General features: G+C 36.4%; 1 protein-coding gene across 8 annotated transcripts in view; it reads left to right on the forward strand.

Moving 5' to 3' along the window:
* Positions 1-27358, forward strand: part of FAM81B (family with sequence similarity 81 member B) — a 52492-nt gene that overhangs the window by 17759 nt on the left and 7375 nt on the right. For all 8 annotated transcript variants that reach the window (XM_027605956.2, XM_027605953.2, XM_027605950.2 and 5 more), the window contains 3 exons: positions 4183-4301; positions 12437-12566; positions 22702-22808. In XM_027605956.2, the coding sequence (XP_027461757.1) occupies positions 4183-4301; positions 12437-12566; positions 22702-22808 (356 nt within the window). The remainder of the gene's footprint in view (positions 1-4182; positions 4302-12436; positions 12567-22701; positions 22809-27358) is intronic.

Consider the following 27358-nt stretch of genomic DNA (forward strand, 5'->3'; position numbering starts at 1 on the left):
CTCTTCACATTAAGGGGGGAAAGTTTCCAGATCTCTAGAAATCTTGCTAAGAGTTTCTTTTCCTAGAATAATTGATTGTTGTAGATTAGCTCTGAAAAAAGGACAAAACATTTTCTAAAAACTGTAAAATCTCAAAATATTTGCAATGCTGTTAAGGGGTTGGGATATATAGGGAAAATGAGGAGGACTGGTCTGTGTAGTAAACTGAATTAGAAAATATTTTAAAGTCTGTAGATAACATAGTTAAAACATTATCAATAAGAAACTGATAGGCTACCTCTAGTAAACTAAGACTATAGAGTGCCAGGCACTTTACAGAGAAATAGATGCTACATAAGTATTTTTTTAAAAACTTGAACTCATTAGCCAGGTCAGCCCCAGCAAGATGGGCTTGAGAGTGAGCTGAAGCTGGACTTGGGCTTTTGAAAGGAATGAAAAAAATTGTTTTTAATCAACTGTAATTGTAACACTTAAGTTGCTTATTCCTTTTCATAATCAAATTATCTGTTTTTCAAGCTGGCAGCTAATTACAAATTTTAAAATTAATTTAAACTCAAGAAATAATTTTACATAAAACATTGCTTTCTTGTGTTTTTCCCATCAACTTATAAAAGCAATATTTGTTCATTATAGATTATTGTGAAAACTTAGGAAAAAATGTTAAAACTTTGGGGGGAAAAATTCTCATAATTCCACCAACAAATGGCAATCTCTACAAACATCCAGAGTTATTTCCCTCAAGTCCTCCCACATATTCCATTCAGGAGGCTGAGACTACATTTGTAAGCACAATCTTTAATATAAAATTATATCATAAACTCTCACATGTCATTAAAGGTTCTTTGCATGGTGCTTACACCATGATTTCCTAAATTATTATCTTAATATTAAAATATCTTTGTGCATAAATGTATGTCTGTATTTGGCTTCTTTCCATAGTATATATTCTTAGAAGTGGAACTCCAGGGTGTGAACACTGTAAAAGCTCTTGATGCGTGTTGCCAAAATGGTTTCCGGAAAGTTTATACTTACTTACACTTCCATTAGCATTATATGAGGATGCTTATTCACTGTGCCCATGACAGCATTGAGATTTGTTGTTTTAACTTTGCTAAATTGATGGGATAGAAATGAGATCTTTCTCTTTTTTTCACTTTGTGAAAGTGACTGTAACCATTTGCATTTTCTCTGTCAATCATCTATTAATGTCTTTTGCCAATTTATCTTTTGGAGTTTTAGTGCTTTTTAATTCTTATTGATTTGATGAGATTTTTTTTATTAATTAAGGATAAGAGTTGGTGGTACCTTGGCAAATGTTTAACAATAAGCAGTCAAATATTTTCTGGAGGATAAAACTTGGTTTGTAGCATTTGCCTATTTCCATGGTGTTAATACTCTCACTATGATTGATTTCAAACACCAAAACACCAAACACAAAGATGGGAAAAGATAGGCATAATTGGCTTTCACCAACAAGTGCATGCTGATTGTAGCACAGAACTGAAATCCTTGGCAATAACGTTTGTTATAAATGTTTTTCCAGTTTGTTGTTTACACCTTAGCTATATTTACAATGTTTCTATCATGTTTTACATAAGGTTAAACATTCCAATATTTTGCTCTGAGATTTCTCTCATTAGTTTTAAGAATCGAAATGAAATGTCTTCATTTAGAACTGAAATAATCACCATTATTATCTGTTATTTTTATGGCTGAACTCTTTATTTATATTTTTAATCTACTTTTCTAAAATCTATATTGATGTATGTCATGAGGTAAGGATCTAAACAGATTGTTTTCTGAATAAATAACCAGATGGGAGGGATGGGGTAGCTGAGTGATAGACATTGGGGAGGGTATGTGCTATGGTGAGTGCTGTGAATTGTGCAAGACTGTTGAATCACAGATCTGTACTTCTGAAACAAATAATGCAATATATGTTAAGAAAAAAAAAGAAGAAGACGATAGCAGGAGGGGAAGAATGAAGGGGAGTAAGTCGGAGGGGGAGACGAACCATGAGAGACGATGGACTCTGAAAAACAAACTGAGGGTTCTAGAGGGGAGGGGGTGGGGTGATGGGTTGGCCTGATGATGGGTATTAGGGAGGGCACATTCTGCGTGGAGCACTGGGTGTTATGCACAAACAATGAATCATGGAACACTACATCAAAAACTAATGATGTAATGTATGGTAATTAACATAACAATAAAAAATAACCAGAGATCCCAACACTATTTGTGAAATTCCTCCCCCAGTGATCTGTGAGCCTCAAGGATAGCGCCTTTCTTTCTTACATTTACCAAGACCTTCATTACATTACATTGATCTATTTAGGTATGCATATCTATTTAGTTACATTGATGTATTTATCCTTGTCTCATATAAAGTTTTAGTGTTTAGTAGGGCAATTTCCCTTTCATCACAATTCTTTACCAAAATAAAGCAAAACGACATCTATTCTATGGTCTGAATGTCTGTGTCTCTCTTCTCTCCCCAAAATTTGTATGTTGAGATCTCATGTCCAATGTGATAGTATTAGGAGGTGGGGGTCTCATGAATAGGACTAGAGCCCTCCTAAAAAAGACCCCACAGATCTCCCTAGCCCCTCCAGCACGTGAGGACACAGTAAGAAGTAGGCAGTCTGCAACCCAGAAGAGGGCTCTCACCAGAACTGGACCATGCTAGTACCCTGACCTTGGAGTTTCAGCCTCCAGAACTGTGAGAAATAAATTTCTGTTCTTTAGTAGCTACCCAGTCTGTGGTGTGTTGTTAGAGCAGCCTGAATGGACTAAGACACCTACATGCATGCAAAAGCAAATGAAAACAAGAAAACTCTAGCTAGTGTTCTTGACACTTCTGTTTTCAGTTACAATTTTATTTGCCCTTGGGTTGTCTCAATCTGCCAGTTTGCAAATGAGAAAGATCCTGTATATGGTCTTTATAAAATTTCTATCATTCATTTGTTACAAAAATCCTTCTTTTCCTCAAAAAATTCATAAACATAAGTTTAAACATAGTTCAAACTGTATTTGGTCAAATACAGGAACTAAAATGTTTCCCCACATCATGAACTTGTCTTATACTCTCACTTTTTTATGAATAAATACAAATTATTTTATATATCTTCACTTTACATTAGAATTTGTTTGAATGTCAAGTAAGATAGAAATTTTGTCTACGGATAAGCAGAATTTTTTTTCAATTTTTAAATTAATACTTACATATGAGTGTGAAAAAATTTTAAACTACTATTCTTGGAACCACCAACCTGGTAGAGTAAGACGGTCAGCTCTATTTCAGAATACCAAGAACTACTAAAGACATGACTAAGGATACTCAAGGGTAAAATCTGAACACACTTCAAGCCATGACTCTGTCGTGTTCTCTAAAAAACCGAGAAAATAAACCTTTTTCACTCCATGTGAGTGAAACAGTTTGATTCAGATTTGCTTATGTTAGTGATATTAGCTTCACTGTGCTTCTGAGTCAATCCGTGAAGGGTCTTGCCTGATGCCATGTGAAGGATCCCTTTTTCTAAATCTACCACCAATTCTGAAATAGGTTTTTGTGAAAAACTTGTATATCAGTGATGGCCAAATGGCAGCTCATGGCCATAACAGCACAATAAATCCGTTTTATTTGGCCCATATTGTGTTTCTAAAAGATTTTGACTAGGATGTCAATATTTAAAAACTGAAATATTTAGGGCCTGGGTGGCTCAGTCAGTTAAGCTTCCGACTCAGTTTTAGCTCAGGTCATAGTCTCAGGGTCAGGGGATCGGCCCCGCATTGGGCTCCACACTCAGCAGCGAGTCTGCTTGGGATTCTCTCTCTCCCTCTGCCCCTCCTCTCACTCCCTCAATTGAGCTTGTGCTCACTCCCTCTCTCTCTCTGAAATCTTTTTAAAAAATCAAAATATTTAACATAAAATCTAGATTTCTGGCTTCTGTTGGAACACCGTTGAGCCATTATTCCTATCTGGCAACAATCTGCTGGGATCAGGCCATCGTTGCCTCCCTCAGATAAGGCAGGGACTGCCTCTCTCTGACACAGGACTCTCTCACTCCTTTACACTATCAACCTAGTTAGGAAAGGCATTCGATTTGGTAGCCTCTGCTTTAAACTATATTTTCTTATCATGTGGGATGGGAAATTAATGGGAATTTTCACTCAAAATTACAGGTTTTGGAAGACCAAATAAGAGCTCGAGACCAGGTGGCCACAGGAACTAATTTTGCAGTACAGGAGCTAAACACCAAACACCTTCAAGGAGTTGGAGATCTTCGAGGAAGAGTAGCCAGGTGAGAAGAAGCATCTAACAGATAGTCAGTTCTTACTCACTGAATTCTCATTCCCAAATAAGTTCCATATAGTAGAAAAGTAGATATTGTCTTTACACGAGGCCAAACTGATGAGGTGGTAGTTGAGAAAGTGTATGATAGAATTTGAAAGCCTCATACCACCTGTGAGACTCAAGGGTTTTATAAAAGACCCTTTATAGGCAATGTCCAGTTTGGTTTCATCTGAAAGTGACAAGAATCATTATTGTCTTTATAGTCTTGGACTGTCCAAATACCAACATCTTATGCAAAGTCACAGCCTCATAGCCACAAACAAAATCCCCAGATGTGTCAAATTCTAATGATTAAAACATTTAAAACATACAAAAATGACATTTAAAAGTCTAACCAAAGGGACTTACTACCTAATGGATAAAATTTTGAGTAACATCTTTCAAATGACATTTCTAAATCAAAAGAATTAATGTTATACAGGTTAGCAAAAATCTGTGAGTATTGACAATGGCAGGACTACTCCAGTAGGCGTATCAAAGATCACTTGTGAATGCTGCTATAGACACCTTTGCAACTCTACATCTTCTGCCAGCACCTCTTTCCTCTCTCCTGGAATACCCAACCTCCATCTTGTTAATCTGCTCTGAAATGTTAATGACCAAACATGAATAGGTGATTAATACCTAGGACAAACTTCTCTTAGAGTATCTATCCATTCAACTCAACAACAACAAAAAATGCATTAAGCTCTATGCTATATACCAGGCAGTATGCTGGGATTCAGGGATTCAGCAACATGGTCCACTTCCAATTCCCCATGACCCCCGGTTTATGGTCTACCTGGGAAAACAAGCTCCAAATATAAGAAATGAGATGAACACTACAATGACAGCCGGTGGTGCCATGGGAATATCCAAATCAGATTGAGGCATAGGAAAGTCTTCCTGGAGGAGGTGACACTTGAGATGAGTTTTGAAGGATCCATAGCAGTTCGCTAAACAAGGAAGGATGGGAAATACACTTCGGATTGGAAATGCACTTCAGATAGGAAGAATAATAGGTGCAAAAGAACAGAGGGATGAATTACTGTGACATGTTCAAGGGGTTACCTGTGAGAAGAGTGTTTTAGTTTTGGTATTTTGGGGTTTGCATTTAGGGAGAGATGGGAGATGGGGAGATGAACCTCAAAGGTGGTCCAGATTGGATGCTGAGGGATCTTGTGGGTCAAGGAAAAATGTTTGAACTTTACAGAGAAGGTTATAAGTAACCATGGGAAGATTTTAAGTAAGGGGATGACATATTTAGTGACATTCTAGTAGTAGCTGAATTGCTGGGGTACAGAAAGGAAACATGAAAATGAAAGGAAGCCTATTGCAGCAATCAAGGTGCCAAATGTCAAGGGCTTAAACTAAAGCACTAGCCATGAAAGTCCAGAGCGGGTAACAGACATTAGGAAAACAGAATCTATAGAAATAATACCTATGTGTACACACACACACAGATATGTAATTATATTATTTATAAATATATGTTTATGAGTCCAAAATATACAAAATTCTATATTTCATTATATCATATTTGATACACACAAAGGAAACTTTATAATATTTGGGTAAGTCATGAAGCAAGATAATAAAACACTAGCAAACCCACCATCAGACTTAGATTTGCCATAATTTTCCAAAGATAAATACCAAACATCTGTTTTGAATAAAACTTAGAATTTGGTTCCATTTGGTGGTGTGCTGATGATGCTTCAACTATTTATTTTTTCTGCAAACTGCTTACAAACCTACTCTTCTATTTTTGTAAATCTTGCCTTACATATAAGACAAAGTAACAGATTTAAATGAAACCAAGACATGAATGGAATAATATCAAGAACAAGATGTGCAAATCCTTTTGCTCTGCTCTAATTTACTTTTTTCCTTTTTGTCTCCTTTCTTAAAAATAAAAGTTATTTATAAAGTCTACAACATGATGATTTCATATAGATGCATACTAAAATGATTATGACAGTCAAGCTAATTAATATATCTTCTCATATAGGTACTATTTTATGTGTGTGATAAGAGCATCTGAAATCTACTTTTTTTAGCATATTTCCATTCTTCAATACAACATTATTAACTATGATCGTCCCAAGTGTACCTTAGGTCTCTAGGCATATTCGTCCTACCTAACTGTAACTTTGTAATCTTTGACCAACATTTCCCCATTTCCCCCACCTCCTCACCCTGGACAACCACCATTCTACTCTCTGCTTCTATGTATTTTACTTTTCCAGATTCTATATGAGATGATGAGGTTTTTTTTCTTTCTGTGTCTACCTTAATTAACTTAGCATAATGTCCTCTAGTTTTAGCCATGTATTTGCGAATGGCAATATGTCCTTTTTTGAGTCTAAATTGTAATCAGAATCCATGTGTGTGTGTGTGTGTGTGTGTGTGTGTGTGTGTCACAATTTCTTTATCTATTCATCTGTCAACGGACACTTAGGTTGTTTCCATTTTTTGGCTATTGTGAATATTGCTGCAATGAACGTGGGAGTGCAGATATTTCTTCCAAGTACTGATTTCATTTCCCTTGGATATATATCCAGAAGAGGGTTGCTGGATGATGTAATAGTTCTATTTTCAGTTTTCTAAAGAACTTCCATCCTGTTTTCTACAACGGCTGTACCAATTTACATTCTTACCAATACTATACAAGGATTTTCTTTTCTCCACATACTAGTCACCATTTGTTATCTTTTTATTATTTTGATAATAGCCATCCTAACAGGTGTAAGATGATATCTCATTGTGGTTTTGATTTGCAGTTTCCTGTTGATCAGTGATGTTGAGTACCTTTTATTGTACCTGTTGGTCATTTGTATGTCATCTTTGGATAAATGTCTATTCAGGTCCTTTGTCTATTTTTTAATCTTGTAGTCATTTAAAACTAACTCTTTATTTTCTATGGTCCCAAGGGACTTGCAAATGAGCCCCATCAGCTCTTAGAGCTGGGTGATTTGGAAGCCAGTCTCTCGAGTGGCTGTTTGGTCCAAACATTTCACTCCTCTGGGAGAAGATGGGATTTGGGGGTCCCCCCCAATTGTAAGGAAGGCCCTGTGCCAAGAATGGGGTTCACAGCATGAGTGTGTCTCAGTTTTTCCTACCCATTTCAATATTTTCTTAGTTGCCTGACATGTAGGAGTCTTTAAATTAGTTTCTGGATTTTTCTCAGAGGGAACTGATCTGTATGTAGCTGTTTATTTGGTGCATCCAGAAGAGGAGGGGAAACCAAGAGCCTCCTATTCCTCCATTTTACTCTTCAATTGCTTAATTACCTTCCCCATGAATCTTAAGTAGTGATTTTAGGACAAGGTTTTATTTTTCCTTGAAATGTCTCCCTTTTATGAAAATTTCTTAAATCTATTTGTTAATCTGAGACAGAATCTGGCTAAAAGCCATGAGACTTAAACTCATTCTTCCTCTCCCATTTTGTGCATTTTTCCAGGCAAGTGACTAATGAACAAGTTGAGACCGAATTAATGACTGTTTTTCCACATATACTGACCTTCATTCCAATTAGTATTTTGTGGCGTAACTAAGATTAAGTTGATTATTTTAACATAATTCTTAGCAAACCTTTTACTGCTGCATAAATCAAACTCAGTATTTTAATAATGGCAATGTGCTTTGAATTTTGCACCTTATTCCCTACTCTGAAATAAGTGGCAGTTTAAAAGCAAGTACTTCCAATGAGGTGAGGTTCTCAAAGTTGTCTGGCTTGCTTCTGATATCCTCTCCTCTGTTTGGTGGATGATAGTCTCAAGTGCAAATGAGGAAAAGCAAATACGTAAAGAATACCCATAGGGATGGCTATGATTTATAGTCTGCAGCAGTAGCCAGAGGAGGCCAAACTTCTAGCCACATTTGGTGATTTGGGACCCAAAGCAGATTTGCTTATGAAAAAATAATAAATTGTGCTAATACGTGACTAAAAGCAAAAGTCATATCCTTTGGAGAAATAATAACGATATCATGGATATCATCAACTTTTGAAAAGCTAAGAGTAGGAACTTCTGATTAAAGATAGTCAAATAAAAATATTTTCACATCACTTCTCTCACTTGAGACATCTTAAAGCCAGTTAAAAATATAAGAAGGGAAACAAAAACTCCATCTTAGTTGCCACAACTGCTAACCACAAACAGCATACACTTATCAACTACTGTGATGTCTGGACTGATAGAGTCCTCCTCCGACCTTGAACATAATAATTTGCTCCAAATCAAGAGTCGTAATCCTAAAAGGCATAGGCCAAATAATTTGAATGGAGCAATATTACCTAGGGGTTCAGGTGGGAAATAGGATAGGAAATGGCCCTTCAGTTCAGGTCAGTAACACAGAGCAGCTAGGGAGTGTAGCTGAGGATGCGATCACGTTATTGATCATCTCGAACTGACCTCCATGCTTGCAAATTCACACCTGAGAGCAATACTGATGTGTTACATGCAGAGGAAGTGGAGGAGGCCTATAGTGTCACAACCGAGAACCTAGGACTTAATGATCGGCTGTGAAATACACCAGTCTAGTGTTTGAGGAGAAAATGGGGAGATGTACCCTCCCCCACACACACCCTGCCAGGCCTAAGGAAATAACAGATTTGATACCACAAGCCTAAGTGGAGGATGTGGTCTACTCCTCACCAAACACACACTTAACTATCTGCAGGTAGTCAGAATCATTCAAAGATGTAAGAGTGATAGTTGGAAGAATCTAGGCTGTGCATAAAAATCACCGCCACCACCATCAATAGACAGAGAAAAACATAAGGCTGCTGAACATACCTCAATAAGAAGAATTACCCATAAAAACACAGGAAGAGTTCAAAGTTTCTCCTGGCTTCAAAGAAGTTAAGAACAAAAGAAAGAAAAGATTGCTGATTGATCAGTCACATGTAAATTTGCTCCTTCCCAAAGTCCCACTAAATCTACAGCAAAAATAATGTTTCTCTTTAAAACATACCCACAAAGACAGAGGATATCAGCATAGAAATCTTGGAACTTAGAAAACAGACAGACATGTGGAAGCTGACTTAGCAGACATAATAAAACCAATTTTAAATCTGTGAGGTAAGCTGAGAATGATGTGGTTTTACACCACAGAATTCTCAAAAGGCATAGGAGTTGGCCTCGCCAGGAACCTCTGAAACGGGGTAAAGACAGGCACCTGTGTCTGGGGAGAACGGAGAAAAGCAGGAAGAAGCAGAGCAAGGAGCCACTAGAGTTTGTTATTAGCCTTTTAGTTTTTACTGACTTCTAAACTATAGCATGTTTTAGTTTCATAAAATAAATATAATTTAAAATAAATAAACAAATAAATATTATTTAAAAAAATAAGAAATAAAAGGCCTTTCCCCCAAAAGAGATTATCACATAAAAGAATGAGAGCGATAAACTGGAATTGCTCAGGAATAAGGTGGAAATTTTACAGAGATTAAATATGCTTTGGAGGGGCGCCTGGGTGGTTCAGTCGTTAAGTGTCTGCCTTCGGCTCAGGTCATGATCCCGAGGTCCTGGGATCGAGCCCCGCATCGGGCTCCCTGCTCGGCAGGAAGCCTGCTTCTCCCTCTCCCACTCCCCCTGCTTGTGTTCCCTCTCTCACTGTCTCCCCCTCTCTCTGTCAAATAAGTAAATAAAATCTTTAAAAATAAATAAATAAATAAATAAATAAATAAATATGCTTTGGAAGCCCTCCAAATGCAATAAATACAACTACAAATAATAATAATTTATTTTTAAAAAAGCAAATATGAGCAAACCATAGAAAACGAAAAGAAAACGTTTTTCCCAATATAAAAATGGTTGTAGAGAAATGATATATACAGCAGACAAGTAAAACTCATTCAACAAAGACCCTATGGGACCTCCTCAAGAAGACAGAGAACGAATTCTTCAGGAAAAAACTATGCGTGGGTATGAAAAGAAAACTTTCTTGAAACAAGATTTGAATCTGTAGATCAAGACTGTAATCCCAGAAAATAAGAAAAATTAAATTAAGATATCCTGGTTGAAGTGACTGAACACCAGGAATAAAGAATCATTAGACAACCAGGTAGACAAAACAAATCAGCGTGTGGCATTAGGCTGGTGCTGTGTGTGTTCACGTGGGAAGGCAGGAAGCAATAAATAAAGCTGCTGATCGGGTAGGGGTGCTTCCTCAGTGCCAGGTACTGGCTAAATCCTGTCTATTCATTCCTCCTTTCATCCCTAAATAACCCTATCAAGCTAGAAGGTAGCAGATTCAAAGCCAGGTCACTGTGACGCCAGAGACCAGTTCTTAACCATTAGTCTTCGCTGAAGGTGGAACAAGAAGGGCGTTGGGTGAGGAGTGGCAGGGGGCAGTGGAAGCAGTCACTGTTTCTGTGTAACCTTTGGAGATCTTAATGTGGATTCACGTAAGAATATCCTAACTAACTGACAACAGAATTTGTTTTGTTTTGTTTCGTTTTTTAATTTTTTATTGTTATGTTAATCACCATACATTACATCATTAGTTTTGGATGTAGTGTTCCATGATTCATTGTTTGTGCATAACACCCAGTGCTCCACGCAGAACGTGCTCTCTTTAATACCCATCACCAGGCTAACCCATGCCCCACCCCCCTCCCCTCTAGAACCGTCAGTTTGTTTTTCCAGAATTTGTTTTGACAACGGTTTCTTTTCTTTTTTGTTTTTTAAGATTTATTTATTTATTTATTTGACAGAGGGAGACAGCAAGAGGGGGAACACAAGCAGGAGGAGTGGGAGAGGGAGAAGCAGGCTTCCCGCTGAGCGGGGAGCCCGAGGTGGGGCTCGATCCCAGGACCCTGGGATCATGACCTGAGCCGAAGGCAGCTGCTTAACGACTGAGCCACCCAGGCGCCCCCTTGACAACAGTTTCTACCAAACGGCTTTTGCCCATGACTTTGGTGCGTTGCAAACTAGCTCCCATTTTTTATCAGATTAATTCCGAATTTTCCCTCCCAGCAGTCTCCCCACCCCCACGACAGTTCCCTGGTATCTCTTGAAGGGACTTCTCAGGCGAAATTGCCATCTTACTCACTTTTGGCTCAACTGTGGCACCAAAAATCTTAAGAAAAACAAATTCATTTCTAGATCCTAAAAAATATTGACAGCTATAAAACAAACAATATTTATAGCACTTAGCGTGACAACATGAAAATGTGCTTCCTAATAAATATTATTTGAGGACAGTCGAAAGAGTTATTTTATAAAATTACAAACTTCAAAGTGATCTCTGATAACTTTATATAAAAAAACACAGTCCCTCAGCATTCTACATCCTATCTTTCATGCATACATGAGTATATTGAAAGTTAAGACAATATGTAACGTCTTGTCTCCCAGGAGAAGCCTTGAGTGGTGATAGTGGGGTGGGGTTCCCTGACACACCGGGAAAATGGTTAATCTTCAACTCCAACCCCACTTCACTAGAGTTCCTTCCTTAAGATACCAATGCAACTTTTGGGCCAAAATTTTATTCACATGTTAGTGTGAATTGTTTTTGTCCTAATATAAGACAACCCTTGACTGAGACCACTTGAGCAACAGGAGTTTTGATTGGGGCTGAGAGGAGGGAAATTGTTTTTTGAAGATGGGTTGGAAGATGATGGCAACCTGGGACTCTTTGTAGCCAGAAGAGAATTGACAATCTTGGAGTCAATGAAAGAGATTAATCAGAGGAAAGTGGATTCAGAATGCAATATAGAACAGGAAAAATTTCGATTTTGCCTAGCCATAGGCAGCAGAGATTATTCCCAAAACATTAAAATCTGTTGGAACTCCTATGACCGAATTAATATATCAGACTGAAAATCTAAAATTCTCCACATTTTCTCCCAATGTCTTTATTTACTTCAACCCAGTTCTTTGATTTTGGTCAATGTATCATTATCCAAAGTGGTTTCTCTCCCATCAGGAAAAAAAAGAGAAAAAAAATGAAGATTTCTACATTTGCTCCTATACCCACTAACTCATTATTCAAAGAACTTTAGAACTTTTGCCATCAGGTGAATGGCACACATCCTACTGTAGTATTAAAAATGTTTGCGCCTATTGATCTCACAACCAGTTTTCATCTTGCTACTAGATGTGACTCCAGCATTGTGAAGCTTTCTGGAGACATTCACTTTATCGCGCACGAGCACCGGAAAACTGAAAAATCAATTCAAGATTTTATGTCTGCCCTAGAAACTGTTTCTAAGAACTTGGATGTGAAGGTAACTGCAAATATTTGGAACTCTTAAGTTACGTGTTACTGACAGAAGATCATTATAGCTTATCAAAATGCCTAGTCAAGTGGTAATGTTTCAAAAGAACTCTTTTCTTCCAAAGAGTTTAAATATGACAGCTCGTGCATATACACCATAAGTACTGTCAGTTGAATGAGCAAATATTTTATGAGCACCTCCTATGTTCCAACACAGCAACCCATTGCAAGCCTATGCTGCTTGATTCCACTGTTGGTGTTATTCCCTAATTTCTGGGTTTTCCTCAAAGATTGTAGAACCAAAGATTATAAGCAAAGCAATTTCTCATGGAAGCTATTATTATTAAAGATACAAGCTAACCATGAGTTGATTACGTTACATCCCTACAATAGGTTATGTCTCTCACAAAAGAATACACAAATCCCCCATTGGCCTGGTTTTAAAGGCCATCTCCACACTGGCCCCTGCTTAGCTCTTCAGCTCACCCCATGTTTCCTGGCTCACCCCTCACACCTAGTGATACTGAACAACCTGCGGGTAGGTCCCTACTCACTCTAAGATATAGTATGGCCTCCATATTATTTGTGCTCTTTTCTGCCTAAAATGCCTCTCCTCTCTCATCTTCCCAGTCAATGGCTTAAGTAAAGGAGCTAATGCAAATTCTTCCCTGTCCTACTTTGTTACATTTATTTATATTTATTTATTTATTTATTTATTTATTTATTTATTTATTTAAGAAAGAGTATGCAAGCAGGAGGCAAGGGTAGTAGCAGAGGGAGAGGGAGAGAGAGAATCTTAAGCAGGCTTCACACTCAGTACAGACCCCAACGTGGGGCTCAATCTCATGACCCTGTGATCATGACCTGAGCCGAAATCAAGAGTCGGACATTTAACCAACTGAGCCACCCAGGCACCCCACTTTGTCACATATCTTATGTAATGATAAGCACATCTCTTCTTAAGTCATTTGGGCAGAACAAAGTGAAAATCCTTTGGGAATTGGCAGGGGGAGATCAGTGTTTGATTATTTGCTCGTACAAGCCAGTTTATCAAGAGCAGAAGGTTCACAGGGCACAGAGTTTACGGCAGTCCCATTGGACTCACCTTGGCCACACCTACACACCCATCTAATTAAGTCCTAATATTAGGTTTTTTGGTTGATTTTCTTTGATTTCTTTGTTTTTCAAAATATTCAGTCATATCAACAACAAATCATAACCACTTAATCTTTGGTTTTCTGATTTAACGCCTTAGTACTTTTTTCATAAAGCCATGACCAGAACATCCAGGTCACTGTTAAATACAATGTATGGGTCATAAATGGTCATAATGGTCATAGAGGACAGCTTCTCTAGTTTCTGATTATACTGGAGATGTCTTTTGTTGTTTGCTGTTGGTTTGATATGTTTAACCATATTAAGGAAGTATCCATCAGTTCCTACTTACTTCCATTAGTTTTTATTAGTATTTAGTTTTTATTAGGACTGATTATTTAACTTTACAAGTTACCTTGTAGACATCAACAAATGCCTAAATCATCATATTAGTTGTTTTCTGGTTTGGATTTTTATGTGTTCACTTTTTACCTCTTTGGACTTCTAATGTGCTATGTCAATACATTTCCCAATACTGAAACATTCCAGCATTTTCTGCTATACAGGCTTGTGTAATCATTCAGCATTTGTCTCTGCATCTAAGTTCAAAAGTGACATTGACTATAGTTCATCCTTAGTTTTTTTTAAGGTGATACATATGATATGTATCATTCACAAATCAAAACTATATAAGAAAATGCAGGGGTGCCTGGGTGGCTCAGTCAGTTAAGCATCCGACTCTTGATTTCGGCTCAGTTCATAATCTCAGGGTCATGAGATTGAGCCCTGCATTGGGCTCCACGCTCAGCAAGGAGTCTGTTTGAGATTCTCTCTCTGTCCTGCTCCCTCTCCCTTTGCACCCCCCTCCAATCCTGGTGCACTGTCTCTCTCAAATAAATAAATAAATATTTTAAAAAGTATACACCAAGAATTTTCGAGCCCACTTCTGTCACCAATTATCACATTCTTTCATTTCCTCACTGAAACCATTTTTATTATGCTGTTGTGGATCCTTTCAGTATGCCTTTATGCAGATACAAGCAAATGCATATATATTCTTATTTCCTCCTTTTTACAAAATAGATAGCATATTATATATATTACTATGCACCTATTTTAGTTTTTTTTTTAATTTAAATTTTACTCAGTTAACATATAGTGCAATATTAGTTTCTGGAGTAGAGTTCAGTGATTCATCACTTACATACAATACCAAGTGCTCATCACAAAAAGGACCCTCCTTAATACCCTTCAGCCATCTATCCCATTCCTTCCCACCATCTCCCTCCATCAACCTATCATTAAGAGTCTCTTATGGTTTATTTTCCTCTCTCCCTCCCCTCCCTTCACATATGTTCATCTGTTTTCTTTCTTAAATTCCACATATGAGTGAGATCATATGATATTTGCCTTTCTCTGATTTATTTCACTTAGCATAATACACTCTAGCTGCATCCACATCATTGCAAATGGCAAGATTTCATTCTTTTTTATGGCTGAGTAATATTTCATTGAATGAATATATATATGTATATATATATATATTCACACTCAGATGTGAATGAAGATGTGATATATATGTATATCACATCTTCTTTATCCATTCATCAGTTTCATCAGTTGATGGACATTTGGGCTCTTTCCATAGTTGCCTATTGTGGACATTGCTGCTAGAAACATCAGGGTGCATGTACCCCTTCAAATCTGTATTTTTGTATCCTTTGGATAAATGCCTAATAGTGCAATTGCTGGGTCATTGGGTAGGTAGTTCTATTTTTAACTTTCTGAGGTACCTCCATACTGTTCTCCAGAGTGGCTGCACCAGGTGGCATTCCCACCAACAGTGTGAGAGGGTTCCCCTTACCTCTGCATCCTTGTCAACACCTGTTGTTTCTTATGTTGTTAATGTTAGCCATTCTGACAGGTGTGAGGTGGTATCTCACTGAGGTTTTGATTTGTATTTCCCTGATGCTGAGTGATGTTGCGCATCTTCTCATGTGTCTGTTAAACATCTGATGTCTTCTTTGGAAAAGTGTCTATTCATGTCTTCTGCCCATTTCTTAACTGGATTATTTGGTTTTGAGGGCATTGAGTTTGATAAGCTCTTTATAGATTTTGGATATTAAGCCTTTATCCAATATGTCATTTACAAATATCTTCTTCCATTCCATAGGCTGCCTTGTAGCTTTGTTGATTGTTTTCTTCACTGTGCAGAAGTTTTTTATCTTGATGAAGTCCCAATAGTTCATTTTTGCCTGTGTTTCCCTTGCTTCTGGCAACATGTCTAGTAAGAAGTTGCTACAGCCGAGGTCAGAGAGGTTTCTGCCTATTTTCTCCTCGAGGATTTTGATGCATTCCTGTCTCACATTTAGGTCTTTCATCCTATTTTTTCTAACTAAACAAATATATCCTGGAAATCAGCCATATTAGTAGATGGAGAGCTTCCTCATTCTTTTTTATAACTGCATACTCTTCCTGTCTTTATAACAGCTCATTTAACCAATCTCTCACAGATGGACATTTGGGCTATTTTTAATATTTCTCTCTTTCATATCAATGTTGCAATGTATAAGCTTGCACTTATGTCTTTGTGTGTGTGTGTGTGTGTGCGCGCGCATGTATCTATGTAGGTATGTTTGTAGGATCAACACCCAGAAGTGTGATTGCTGGGTCAAAGTACATGGTTGTTATTTTGAAAGATCTTGCTCTCTGTGGGGCTTTGACCATATTGCACAGCCACCAACAATATGTAAAATGTCCTATGTCCCCAATGCCTCACCAATGGTATTGACTTTTGAATTTTACCATTCTTATAGGAAAAAGACAGCTATAGTCTCTATGTTTCATTTAGTCTCTCTTATTGTGAATGAGGTTCATATCTTCAAGAGCTATTTGTATTTCTTTTTCAGTGAGCTATCTGTTCATCTCTTTTATCCCTTTCCCTATTGGTCTGTTTTCCTTTTTCTTCTCAATTTCTAGGAGCTCTGTATATGTTAGGGAGATGAGCCCTTCTCTATGATATGATCTGCAAATACATTTTCCCAGGTTGTCATCTTTTGACTCTTGGCATGCTTGTGTGCTCTATTTGTAGCTAAATTTATCATTTTTCTCTTTTGTGGCTTCTTTTAAGTCACACTTAGAAAGAAATTCCCCATACAAATGCCTGAATTATTCATATTTTTTCTAGCACTTTCATGGCTTTACTATTTATATTTAAATTCTTGATCCATTTGGAGTTTTTCCTAATAAGGTGTCTTAATTATTATTTTAATCATTGAGGCCTTATAGTACTTTAATATTTTTAAATTTATTTCTTCATTTTAGAGAGAGAAGGGAAGAGAGAGCGTGTGTGTGAGTGGAGGGAAGGGCAGAGGGAGACAATCTGGATCAGTCTTCCCGCTGAGCACAGAGTCCAATGCAGGGCTCAGTCTCACGACCCATCTGATCATGACCTGAACAGAAACTGAAAAGTCGGACGCTTACCCAACAGAGCCACCCAGGTGCCCCAGTACTTTTAATACCTGGTACAGCAAGTCCCTTTCATTGCTTTCTTTTTTCCCTTTTCCTGGTGATAATTTTTTGTTTTTGCATATGATTTTAAAATCAGTCTGTATAGTCCCAGCAAATAAATCAACAAACTCAATTTTCTATTGAAATCATGTTAAATGTATAAATTAAGTTTAGAGTTGACAGAGTAGGGGCGCCTGGGTGGCTCAGTCTGTTAAACGTCTGCCTTAGACTCAGGTCAAGATCCCAGAACCCTGGGATTGAGCCCTGCCTCTCCCCCTCTCCCTCTGCCACTCCCTCTGCTTGTGCTCTCTCTCTCTCTCAAATAAATACATAAAATCCTTAGAATTGACAGAGTGGTAATGCTGAGTGTTTTATCCAAGAACATAGCGTGCTTCCTATTTGTGCAGGTTTGCTTTTATATCATTCAGGAGTGGTTTCAAATTTTCCTCATGTATGCATCATCTTCAGTGTATTTTGGGATTCCGTTATCTTTTTTCTTTTTAGTTTACTGTAATGAAGTTTCATTATATCTTCTGACTAGTTGTTAGTTGTATATAATGAAGGCTATATTAATTTTATATTCTCCTAATTTAGCAGATTCTTCTCTTGATTATAAAAATTTGTCAGTTTGTTGCTGTTCTTTTCCAGGCACACAATCATATGATTTTTCAATAATAAGTTTACTTATCTTTTCCCATTTTCACAAACATAGTTTCTCTCTGTGTTTTATCTGTTTTAATAACTCCAGTATGATATTAAATAGTAGTGTAGGGTTAGTGGTCATCCTGCTCTTGTTTCTGATGTTAACAGAAATGCCCCCAGTGTTTTCCTCATGGTGAGAGAAGTAAGTTTCCTTAGTAAACATGTTTGGTGCACAACTATTGAGTTTGGTGCACAACATTTACTGAGTTTTTGTTTTTAATTAAGAATGATTATGAATTTGGCAAATGCTTTTTCAGCACTTGTGGAGATAATCATGTGAGTTTTCTCTTAAACTATGCTAGCATAATTATTTGTATTAACATATTTCTTTTCAAACAATTCTTGTTTTAAAAGATAAATTGCACTTGATTATGATTTTTTTTTAAGTTGTGATGCTGGATACTGTTTGCTGATATCTTGAGAAGTTTTCATCAATGTTTATAAACAAGATTAGTCTTTTTGTGCAAACTTTTTCAGATTTTAAAATCAATGTTTTGCTCACTTCATACAAATAATTTGGAAGTTTCCCTTCTTTTTTGTGCTCTGAAATAGTTTAAAGAGCATTGCAATGACCTATTCTTTAAAGATTTGGTAGTTTTGCCTCTGACACCATGTGGGCCTACTCATTTAGTGGGAAGGAAAGACCTTTGATATCTTTGTTCAGTTTCTTCTGTGGAAATTGGTCTGTTTAAAGGCTCCATCTCTTCAAGGGTCTTGGAAAAAAGTACATTTTTTCACCCAGATTTTGAAATTAATTTCCATAAAATTATGCAAAATACTTCTAGGATTGTTTTAATTCTTTCTGCTTTTATATTTTTCCCCTTGCCATTTTATTTGTGCTTTTTTCCCCCTTTGATTAGTTAGTTGTGTCTTAACGATACTGATTGCTCTCCAATGAGCCAGTCTTTTTATGTATTTTTAAGTTCTGCTTCTATTTTGTTTTCCATGTATTCTCAGCAATTTAAGCTTTTGTCTTTCTCTTTTTCCTTTTCCTGTGATTTGTTTTGCTGATCATTTTCTAACTTTTTGAATGACATATATTTGTAGTCTTTCTTTGTTTTACTGATATAAGCATTTTGACTATGAATTTTCCCTGAGCTTTTGTCTACTTCTCTGTATTCCCTAGGGCTGATATTGTGTTCTCATTATTATTTCCTAGAAATTCTGCAATTGTATATTGCATTCTTCCTTTGACTGAACAGCTTAAGAGGGGTTGTTGTTTTACCTGAGTTAAGGATTTTTTGTTATCCTGATATTCAGTTTTAGTTTTATCTCATCATAATTGAAATTTTTATTGTATATACTAGTTTCAGTTTTTGGAATAACTTGAAGGCTTTATTTGGTGGCTGGATAGTAAAATTTTGTACATGTTCTAAAAAGAATATATTCTGTATTTTGGGGGCAAAAATTCAGTCAATATCTAAAAAATCGCTCAAATCAACAAACTCAAACCTATTGGTTAGGGCTTTTGTATCCTTATCTTTTTGGTCTATTCTTCTGTCTTGGATTGAGAGAGGTGAATTAAAATCTATAATTATTTGGCTTCCACTTCATATATAATTTCAGCTTTGTGAATATTTTCACTACGTTAATTGGATCATATTTATAACTACTCTATCTTTTCTTATTCCTAATTTTAGTGTCTATGGGTTTTCTTTACGTTTCGACTGAGAAAAACTTTGTCTCTTACCTATTCAAAGAAACAGCTCTTGGATTTACATATCAATCCTGTAATTTTTTCTTGCTTATTAATATTTAATATTTGTGTATTAGTTTTCTATTGTTGTCATAACAAATTACCACACACTTAGTGGTTTATAGCAACATAAATATATTATCTCATAGTTTTGCAGGTCAAGGCTAGAGTAAATCCCCTACTTAAGGTCTCACAAGACAGAAATCATGACATTAGTAGCGCTGTGTTCCTTTGAGATGGCTCTGGGAATTAGTCCTCTTCCAGACTCATTTAAATTTATGGCCAAATTCAGTTTCTTGTAATTATGTGACTGAGGTTCTTGCTGGCTGTCAGTTCGAGACTGACGTTCTCCCAGCTGCCAGCCTTCTTTCTCATGTTTTTCATGTGGACTTTCTCCAGAACAGGCTAAGTCCATGCCATGCTTCAAATCTCTCTGACTCTAGCTGGAGAAAGTTCTCTGCTTTTAGAGGCTCATGTGATTGAATTGGGCCCAACTGGATAAAACAGGATAATCTCCCTATTTCAAGGTCTGTAACCCTAATTATAGCTGCAAATCCTTTAGGCCATCTAACATATCATATTCACAGGTTCCAGGGATTAGGCTATGGACATATTAAAAGAGCCATTCCAACTACCACAATTTGTCAGTTTCTTCATTCTGCTTTCCCTTGGTCAGGTTTGTTATTCTTTTTAACCTTGTGAAATGAATGGTTCATTATATAGCTTTATTCTGTTTTATATAATTATGGAAACATTTAATGCCACAAATTTACCTCTGATCATAGATGTGGCCGTGTCCTGTTGATATATAATGTTATTATACTTTCCTAAGTAAATTGTAATGGCAGAGTTGAGTTATTCTTTGACACTAGAGTTAGTCCTTTGAGAAGCAAATTCCATAAAGGAATTCATATGCAAGAGATTAACTGGGGTGGGGGGCGCCTGGGTGGCTCAGTCACTTAAGTGTACAACTCTTGGTTTTGGCTCAGATCATTATCTCATGGGTCATGGGATAGAGCCCAACAGAGGGCTCTGCACTCAGTGGGGAGCCTGCTTGAAGATTCTCTGTTTCTGCCCCCCCACCTCGCATGCACGCTCTCTCTCAAGTGAATAAATAAATCTTTAAAAAAAAATAGAAGAGATTAATTGAGGGGGAAAAAATCTGAAGGAAAGTGAGGAGGGTCCTAGAAAAGATGGAGAGAGCCATCAGATTACAAAATAGGTCTGACTCCTGTGAAAAAGACAGAAAAGGAAGGCCCGAAACAGCCATTCTAAACAGTTTGATCCAGTTCTTGGAACCAAAGTCACTCATCAAAGGAAAACTGTTAAGACACTGGCTGGGAGCAGCCAATGGGAAGCATGGTATCCACACATGGTTATGCATTTTACACAGCAGTCAGGGTCCTTGGCCAGTTATGTTCCTCTGAGTAGGAGATCTGACAGACACATTTCCATGTGAAACACTGGAATTAAACAACAGAATTAAAAGAGGTCACTTTACTCAAATGGTTAGGTTTCTCTTTCTTTATACTTTTCGTATTAATTTCTAGTTTTTGTGCAGTGTAAAGTCATGATCTATGTTTTTCCTGCTTTATGGAATAGAGTTTTTTGTTTGTTTTTTTTGGGGGGGGGCAGGGGCAGAGGGAGAAAGAGAGCCCTCGGGGCTTGATCTCATGACCCTGAGATCATGACCTGAGCTGAAATCAAGAGCCGGATGCTTAACCCACTGAGCCACCCAGGCACCCCTACTTTGAGGTCTTATAGTCACATGTCTGCTTAGTTGTTGCAAATGCTCACTGGGCACTGGGAAAGAATGAGTGTTTCTTGCAGTTTGCAAGTTAGATTGTTTGGTATATAAATCTACTAAATAAACTGTATATTTCATGTCTCCCCATATTTTTATTTATATTTCACTTATTTGACTTCTATTGGTCAAAGAGAAGTCATTTAAAATAATTACTCTATCATCTCAGTTTATCTTTGTAATTCTACAGCTGTTATTTTTTAGTTCAATATATAATGTAAATAAAGGTTTAAAACTCTTTTCACTGGGGATTCTAGTCTTCATCTGTAAAAATGACCACCTTTGTCCCATTTAACATATTTTGCCTCGAATAACATTTTGTCTAACAATATTGTTCCACCAACTTTCTTTTCCTTTGCTTTTGCCAGGGATATTTGCCTATTATTTTATAGTTAACAATTCTGCCTTGAAGTATACCTCCTCTAAATAGCCGGTTTTAAGTGTATCTCCTATAAATAGCCATTCATGAGCTACTGGATGCCCACCCAACATTTATCTATTCAAACCCTTCTGTTATTCATCTCTTTGGGAACTTAGATTTTGTTAACTGCCCACTTTCCTCCATGTGACTGTCTGTTTCAGGAGTTGAATTCTGTTTGGCCAAAGTCCATTGTATAGTTTAATTCCCCTAGACAGTGATTATTAGTATAGTCATGATTATGTGCTGCAATTCTGTTTTATTTTCCAATCCAGTCCTTTTACCTAAAGGAACTTCCTCACTGTTTCTGGCTATGTGGAAGGCACTCTTATCCTAACTTCCAGAAATGGAACTTGTTTTCTCCTATCTTTATATGCCCTAAAGTCATTTCACTTGGAATTCACTTGTGCTCAAGTCGGACTCCTGCCTGGAAATTCCTGAAGCCTAATTTTAGGCCACTCATGCATTTTCCTCAGAGTCTAATTAATTGTGCATTTAAGCATTCATTCAGTAAGTATTTGGTGAATATTTACCATTGACCACTTAATGTGCACTAAGGCTATAATGGTGATAGAGGATATATAGTGATTTACATTTTAATTGGGGAAAAAGTAAAGAAATAATTAAAATTAACAAATTGGTAAACTAAATTCAATTCTATGTTTTTGTTACATCATTAGGTAGCCCAATATCAAAAGGAATATTATAGCTAGCAAAATGGAACACTTCCCTATAAATCTTTCCCTGAAGATTGTTCTGTAACTATTGAATCATTCCTTTAGAAAAAATCATTTTCAAACGCAAATATGCTCTAGGCTCAAGTCTGTTTCTTGGCTCGTTTAGGAATAAAGTATAATTAATGTAAGTGCTAGTGATTTTGTTCACACACACACAAAAGCTCCCTTTTGTACTTTCATTAGGTAATGCAGCTCTTAGGAAAGATTGAGGCTTCCAGTTCTGAGCAAATCTCAAATTTAAAGATGGTCCAGGGAGATTATCGCCATGAAATGAACCTTTTGGAGTTCAAGTAAGTGAATGGAAGATTTTTTAATTCTGTTAAGTACATTCGAAAAGGTTTTGCCTAATGAAAGTACTGGCATTAAATGAAAACCCATCCCAGGAATGTGAAACTGGCCAAGACATAAAGCAACAAACTGATGGAGAGAATAATCTACACTAAAGCAACACATACAATATTCATAATAAAGGAAATGAAATATGAGGGGAGGTGGGGGGTGGGTGAAACAGGTGATGGGGATCAAGGGGGGCACTGGGTGTTGTATGGAAGAGTGGACTCCTTGTGTCGTACACCTGAAACTAATATTACATGGTATGTTAACTAACTGGAATTTAAATAAAAAGTTAACAAAAGGAAATATGAATATTAATTTTGTCATTCTCTTTGCATATTGCAACTGAACTGATATATAGCCTGACCTTTTCTATAGAGTAATTTTAACTTATCATCAATTATATATTAAAATGCCTCAATGTAATGCACTTCCCTGAATATACATCGATTCCACAAGACAATCCAATAATTTTTAAAATAACTTTGATTTACAAGCTTTGTTTTTCAAATTTCTTCTAAGATTCTCTACTTGCTCCTTTACATTCTCCCTTTTTTAAGACTGGCCTCTGTCCCATCTTCACTGAGTTTCTCCCTATGCAATAGAGAAGACAGTAAAGGAGACAAGACTCCACAAACATTCCAATTACTGGCCTCCTTATTCCCCAATCCTCCTTTCTTAAGTGACCACTATTTCCTGGAGTCCTGGTACAGGCAGAAGAAAATTCTAGTCACTTGGACGATACCAACTTACTGCCCCTTTTCACCTTGTTCTTTTTCCTCTCTGTTCCACATCACCTGGGTTTAATGACTTGGTCAAATCCAGTAAGCTGAATATAATCTGCTTGCTCCCTTTTTCCCCATCTTTACAGTACACTTCATTAAATCTAAGTGTCACTGATTATAAGACATACCATTATCATTATTTTTTTACCTATAAAACATGATGCTAACAATTAAACCATAGCATACCATCATTTTCAAGACACCTCTCGATTTCAGAGATGTTAAATTGGGAAATAGGCGTGTCCTAGAAATTGATGAAAACCTGTAGTCACCCCTAAAACTCAAAGAAGTAAATGTCTTGAGTAAAGAGAAAATACCCACTCTAAAAAAGCATGTCTAGGTGCTTAAATTCCAGCACACTGAAGATGCTCAGTAAATGTCTGTGTGGTGCTTGATCTAATCCCTTTAGCTTAGAATTAAATAAAATTAAATCAAGTGTCCAAAGGAGAAGGAGAGAAGTAAACTGTTTCTAGAAGTACACTGTAAGAACTGATTTTACTTGGAGAGAAAGGGGATTTATAACCTGGAATGGAATACTGGCTTAAAGGAATGAAGTGTATTAATAAACAGCAAATCAAGAAAAAGGAAAGGTTTGAGAACTAGGGTTAACTGCCTTATTGATGGTGTGGCGTGCTTTTTCCATCTTCAGTCCTGTAAAAAATTGGCTTATAAATAAGTCATCTAAATAGTTAAAAATGAATCTGGACACTTTTGTAATAATATAAACTTGAATCTTTTTCTCACTCGAAATAACTAAGTCTTAAAATTTCATGAGTATTACAGTAGGTAATGCTGAATTTATAAACCAAAAATTTCCATAGGCAAATACCTATGAGCTCTAATAATTCATTGAAATACACAATTGATTCTTTTTTATTTAAATCTTCTTCAACATTTTTTTTAATTAAAAAGTAACAAAATAAAACAAAGATGGGAAAAAAGGTCTTCATCTCAGCTTCCTCATGTAACCAATGCTAACACCAAGGATGTGTCCTGCCTTTCTTTCCTCCCTGTTAATATAAATATCTAACAGGAAAAGAATGTTTATATATATTATATATATCATATATGTATAGAGCATGGCTTTTAAAAATACATCCTATTCACATTACTCAATAATTTGCTTTTTTACAGTACATCTTAGTTTTCTCTCTAGATCAGCGAATATTATTCTAACATTTTTAATAGTTGCATAATATTTAAACTTACAGATATGCTATAATTAATTCAACCATTTATCATATTGATGAATAGATTCTTCCAGTTTCCAGCTACCACAAACAAACCAAAAAAAATATTGTGTGTATATATCCTTAAATATTCTTAAATGTAGATGTTTTTATTTCTACAGGCAAGATTCTTAGGTCAAAGAGCTTATTAATTTTTTATAAATTTCTTTTTTTTAATGTAGCAATTCACACTTCCACCAGCAATATATGAGGGGACCTTTCTCTACATTCTTACCAATACTTGATTTTTTTTTAATATTTTCCAATTAAAGGATGAAGATTGCATCTCTTATTTTCATTTGCATTCCTTTCATCATTTGAATTTCCTTTTCTGTGAATTGCCCATTCTTATCATTTGAGGGATTCCTTCAAGTTAGGGATATTAACCCTTTGACTGAGATATGTATTGCAAATATATTTTCCTCGAAGAGAAAGTAAGGTGGGTAAGGCTTTCTTTTTTTTCTTTTCCATTCAGAGCATATCTCAAATTAAAATGAATGAGGTAGAGTATTTGCTTTTTTTTTTTAAGAAACAACTGTCTCTGAATAAAGGGATTAAAAGCATTTTAAGGACATTCAAATGTATGTTTAATTGAACAATTTTACCATTTAGAAACTTTAACAATTTTCAAGTTTAATGGCCAATTAAACATATATCTTATATAGAACATAAAAGCCCCAATGCTGTCTATGGTTTTTTAGTGATTTCCTGGGCCTCTGGCACTGATCACTAGAAATGACAAAGGAGACATGCTGGCTCTTTCATCTGAACGCCCCCCCCCGCCCCCCGCCATTGAGCTTCCTTTTCCCAGAAGGGTCTTAGATGTTCAGCTAAGTCAGGTCCTAAGTCAACAACTTAGTGCTTATAGAGTGAGAGTCTTAGTCATCATAAAATATAGCTATCTTTTAGTAAGGGTTTGGCAGGGGAAGTACCAACCATTCACTCCCTAGATAGTTCTTGCTGCTGACAATGTTTAATTGACAGTGATTTATAAGAAAATAAAAATTATTCGATCAACAAAGCAAATGCATAGACTCAAATCTCCCCACACAGCTTTGAAAATGCTACCACAGTATTAAATTACAAACTATTCAAGTCAAGGATATGTCTCATCCACCTCTGTATTCTCCCGCACACAGCACATTCAGACACAAATAGAAGCCAATGAATGAATATTTTGAGAACCAATAATATGTAAGTTGTGTTTTGGAATATTCAAAGACAAAATCATAGCCACATATAGTTGGGGGGAAAATCCATAAATAAGTGAAAAGCTAAACACAGGTAATGTTAAATGAGATATATCAGTAGGAAGAAATAATAAATATACTAATTGTTATTTATAAATATCTACCAATCACTAAATGATCAAGATATTCAGGTGCATCCAGCTCTTATCCCCATTTTGGTGATGGGGAAACACAACCATGGAAATTAAATAATTCGCCCAAAGTCACATACTTAGAAAGTGTCTGACTCCACATCTCAGGTTATTTTACTGATCTATGACACATCTATCTCACAATTCCAACCATTAGTAAACTAACTGTGCTACAGAAATTTAGGGAATGGAAAGATCACATCTGCTTGAAACTATGAAGTTATGAGGCTATGACGGTACTAGGATTCAAGCTCAAGTACAATATGGAATGGTAAGTCTTCCTATCAGCATGGAGTTGGAATTGCTCTTTATCAGTGTCAGTAACTAGAAATCACAGGACCTAAAGAAGAAATTAGTTTAAGGATATAGGTACAAATTTAGTAGGAAATAATGTTTCTTGGAATTAATTTCTTTCTTCTAAACATGAAACTTGAAATCTTAGATTCAATATCCAAAGACTGACTTTGTTAAAGCCACTCTCCGAATTCTTGAGAGCCTGTTAATTGTTAAGAGTGTCCAAGAATTTAAACTTCTCATGTCTTCCAGAAAAGTTCAATCACTTATTGAATGCAAGACAATGAGTTTGAGACATAAGTGAACCAGTTAAAAAAATAAATAAATAAAGGCCCAGAATGGGGCTATGTCCTCATTCTATGTCTACCACAACCACAGTGATCACTAGGATGATTGTTGCAAGCCCCACAGTCTCCTTCACCATTCATATTCACCACAGCTATCTGGATGTCTATAGATCCCCGCTAAATTTTATTTTACCCTTTTGTAACTTTCTCCCTTATTATTGCCCTTGGTATGTATACTAACTTGATTCCACCAATATAAAAATTTTGTAAAAACTGTATCTCATATTATCCTAGTAAGGTCTCTGGCCATAATTTAAAAGTCTGACTTTTGTGTTTTTTGAAAAAGGAAAAAAAAAGTTATCTATCCATCCATGCATCTACCTACTTCCCTCCCTTCTTACGTATCTTCCTATTTCCACCTACATCTGATAGAAATACTACCATAACTATTGGGATAGAGGATCTGGGAACTAAAATGTGAATGTTGTCCAAGATAAATTCATCCTGTTGAGATTTTAACTGTAAATTCTG

Source organism: Zalophus californianus, chromosome 5 (genome assembly GCF_009762305.2).
Source record: "Zalophus californianus isolate mZalCal1 chromosome 5, mZalCal1.pri.v2, whole genome shotgun sequence".
NCBI lineage: Eukaryota > Metazoa > Chordata > Mammalia > Carnivora > Otariidae > Zalophus > Zalophus californianus.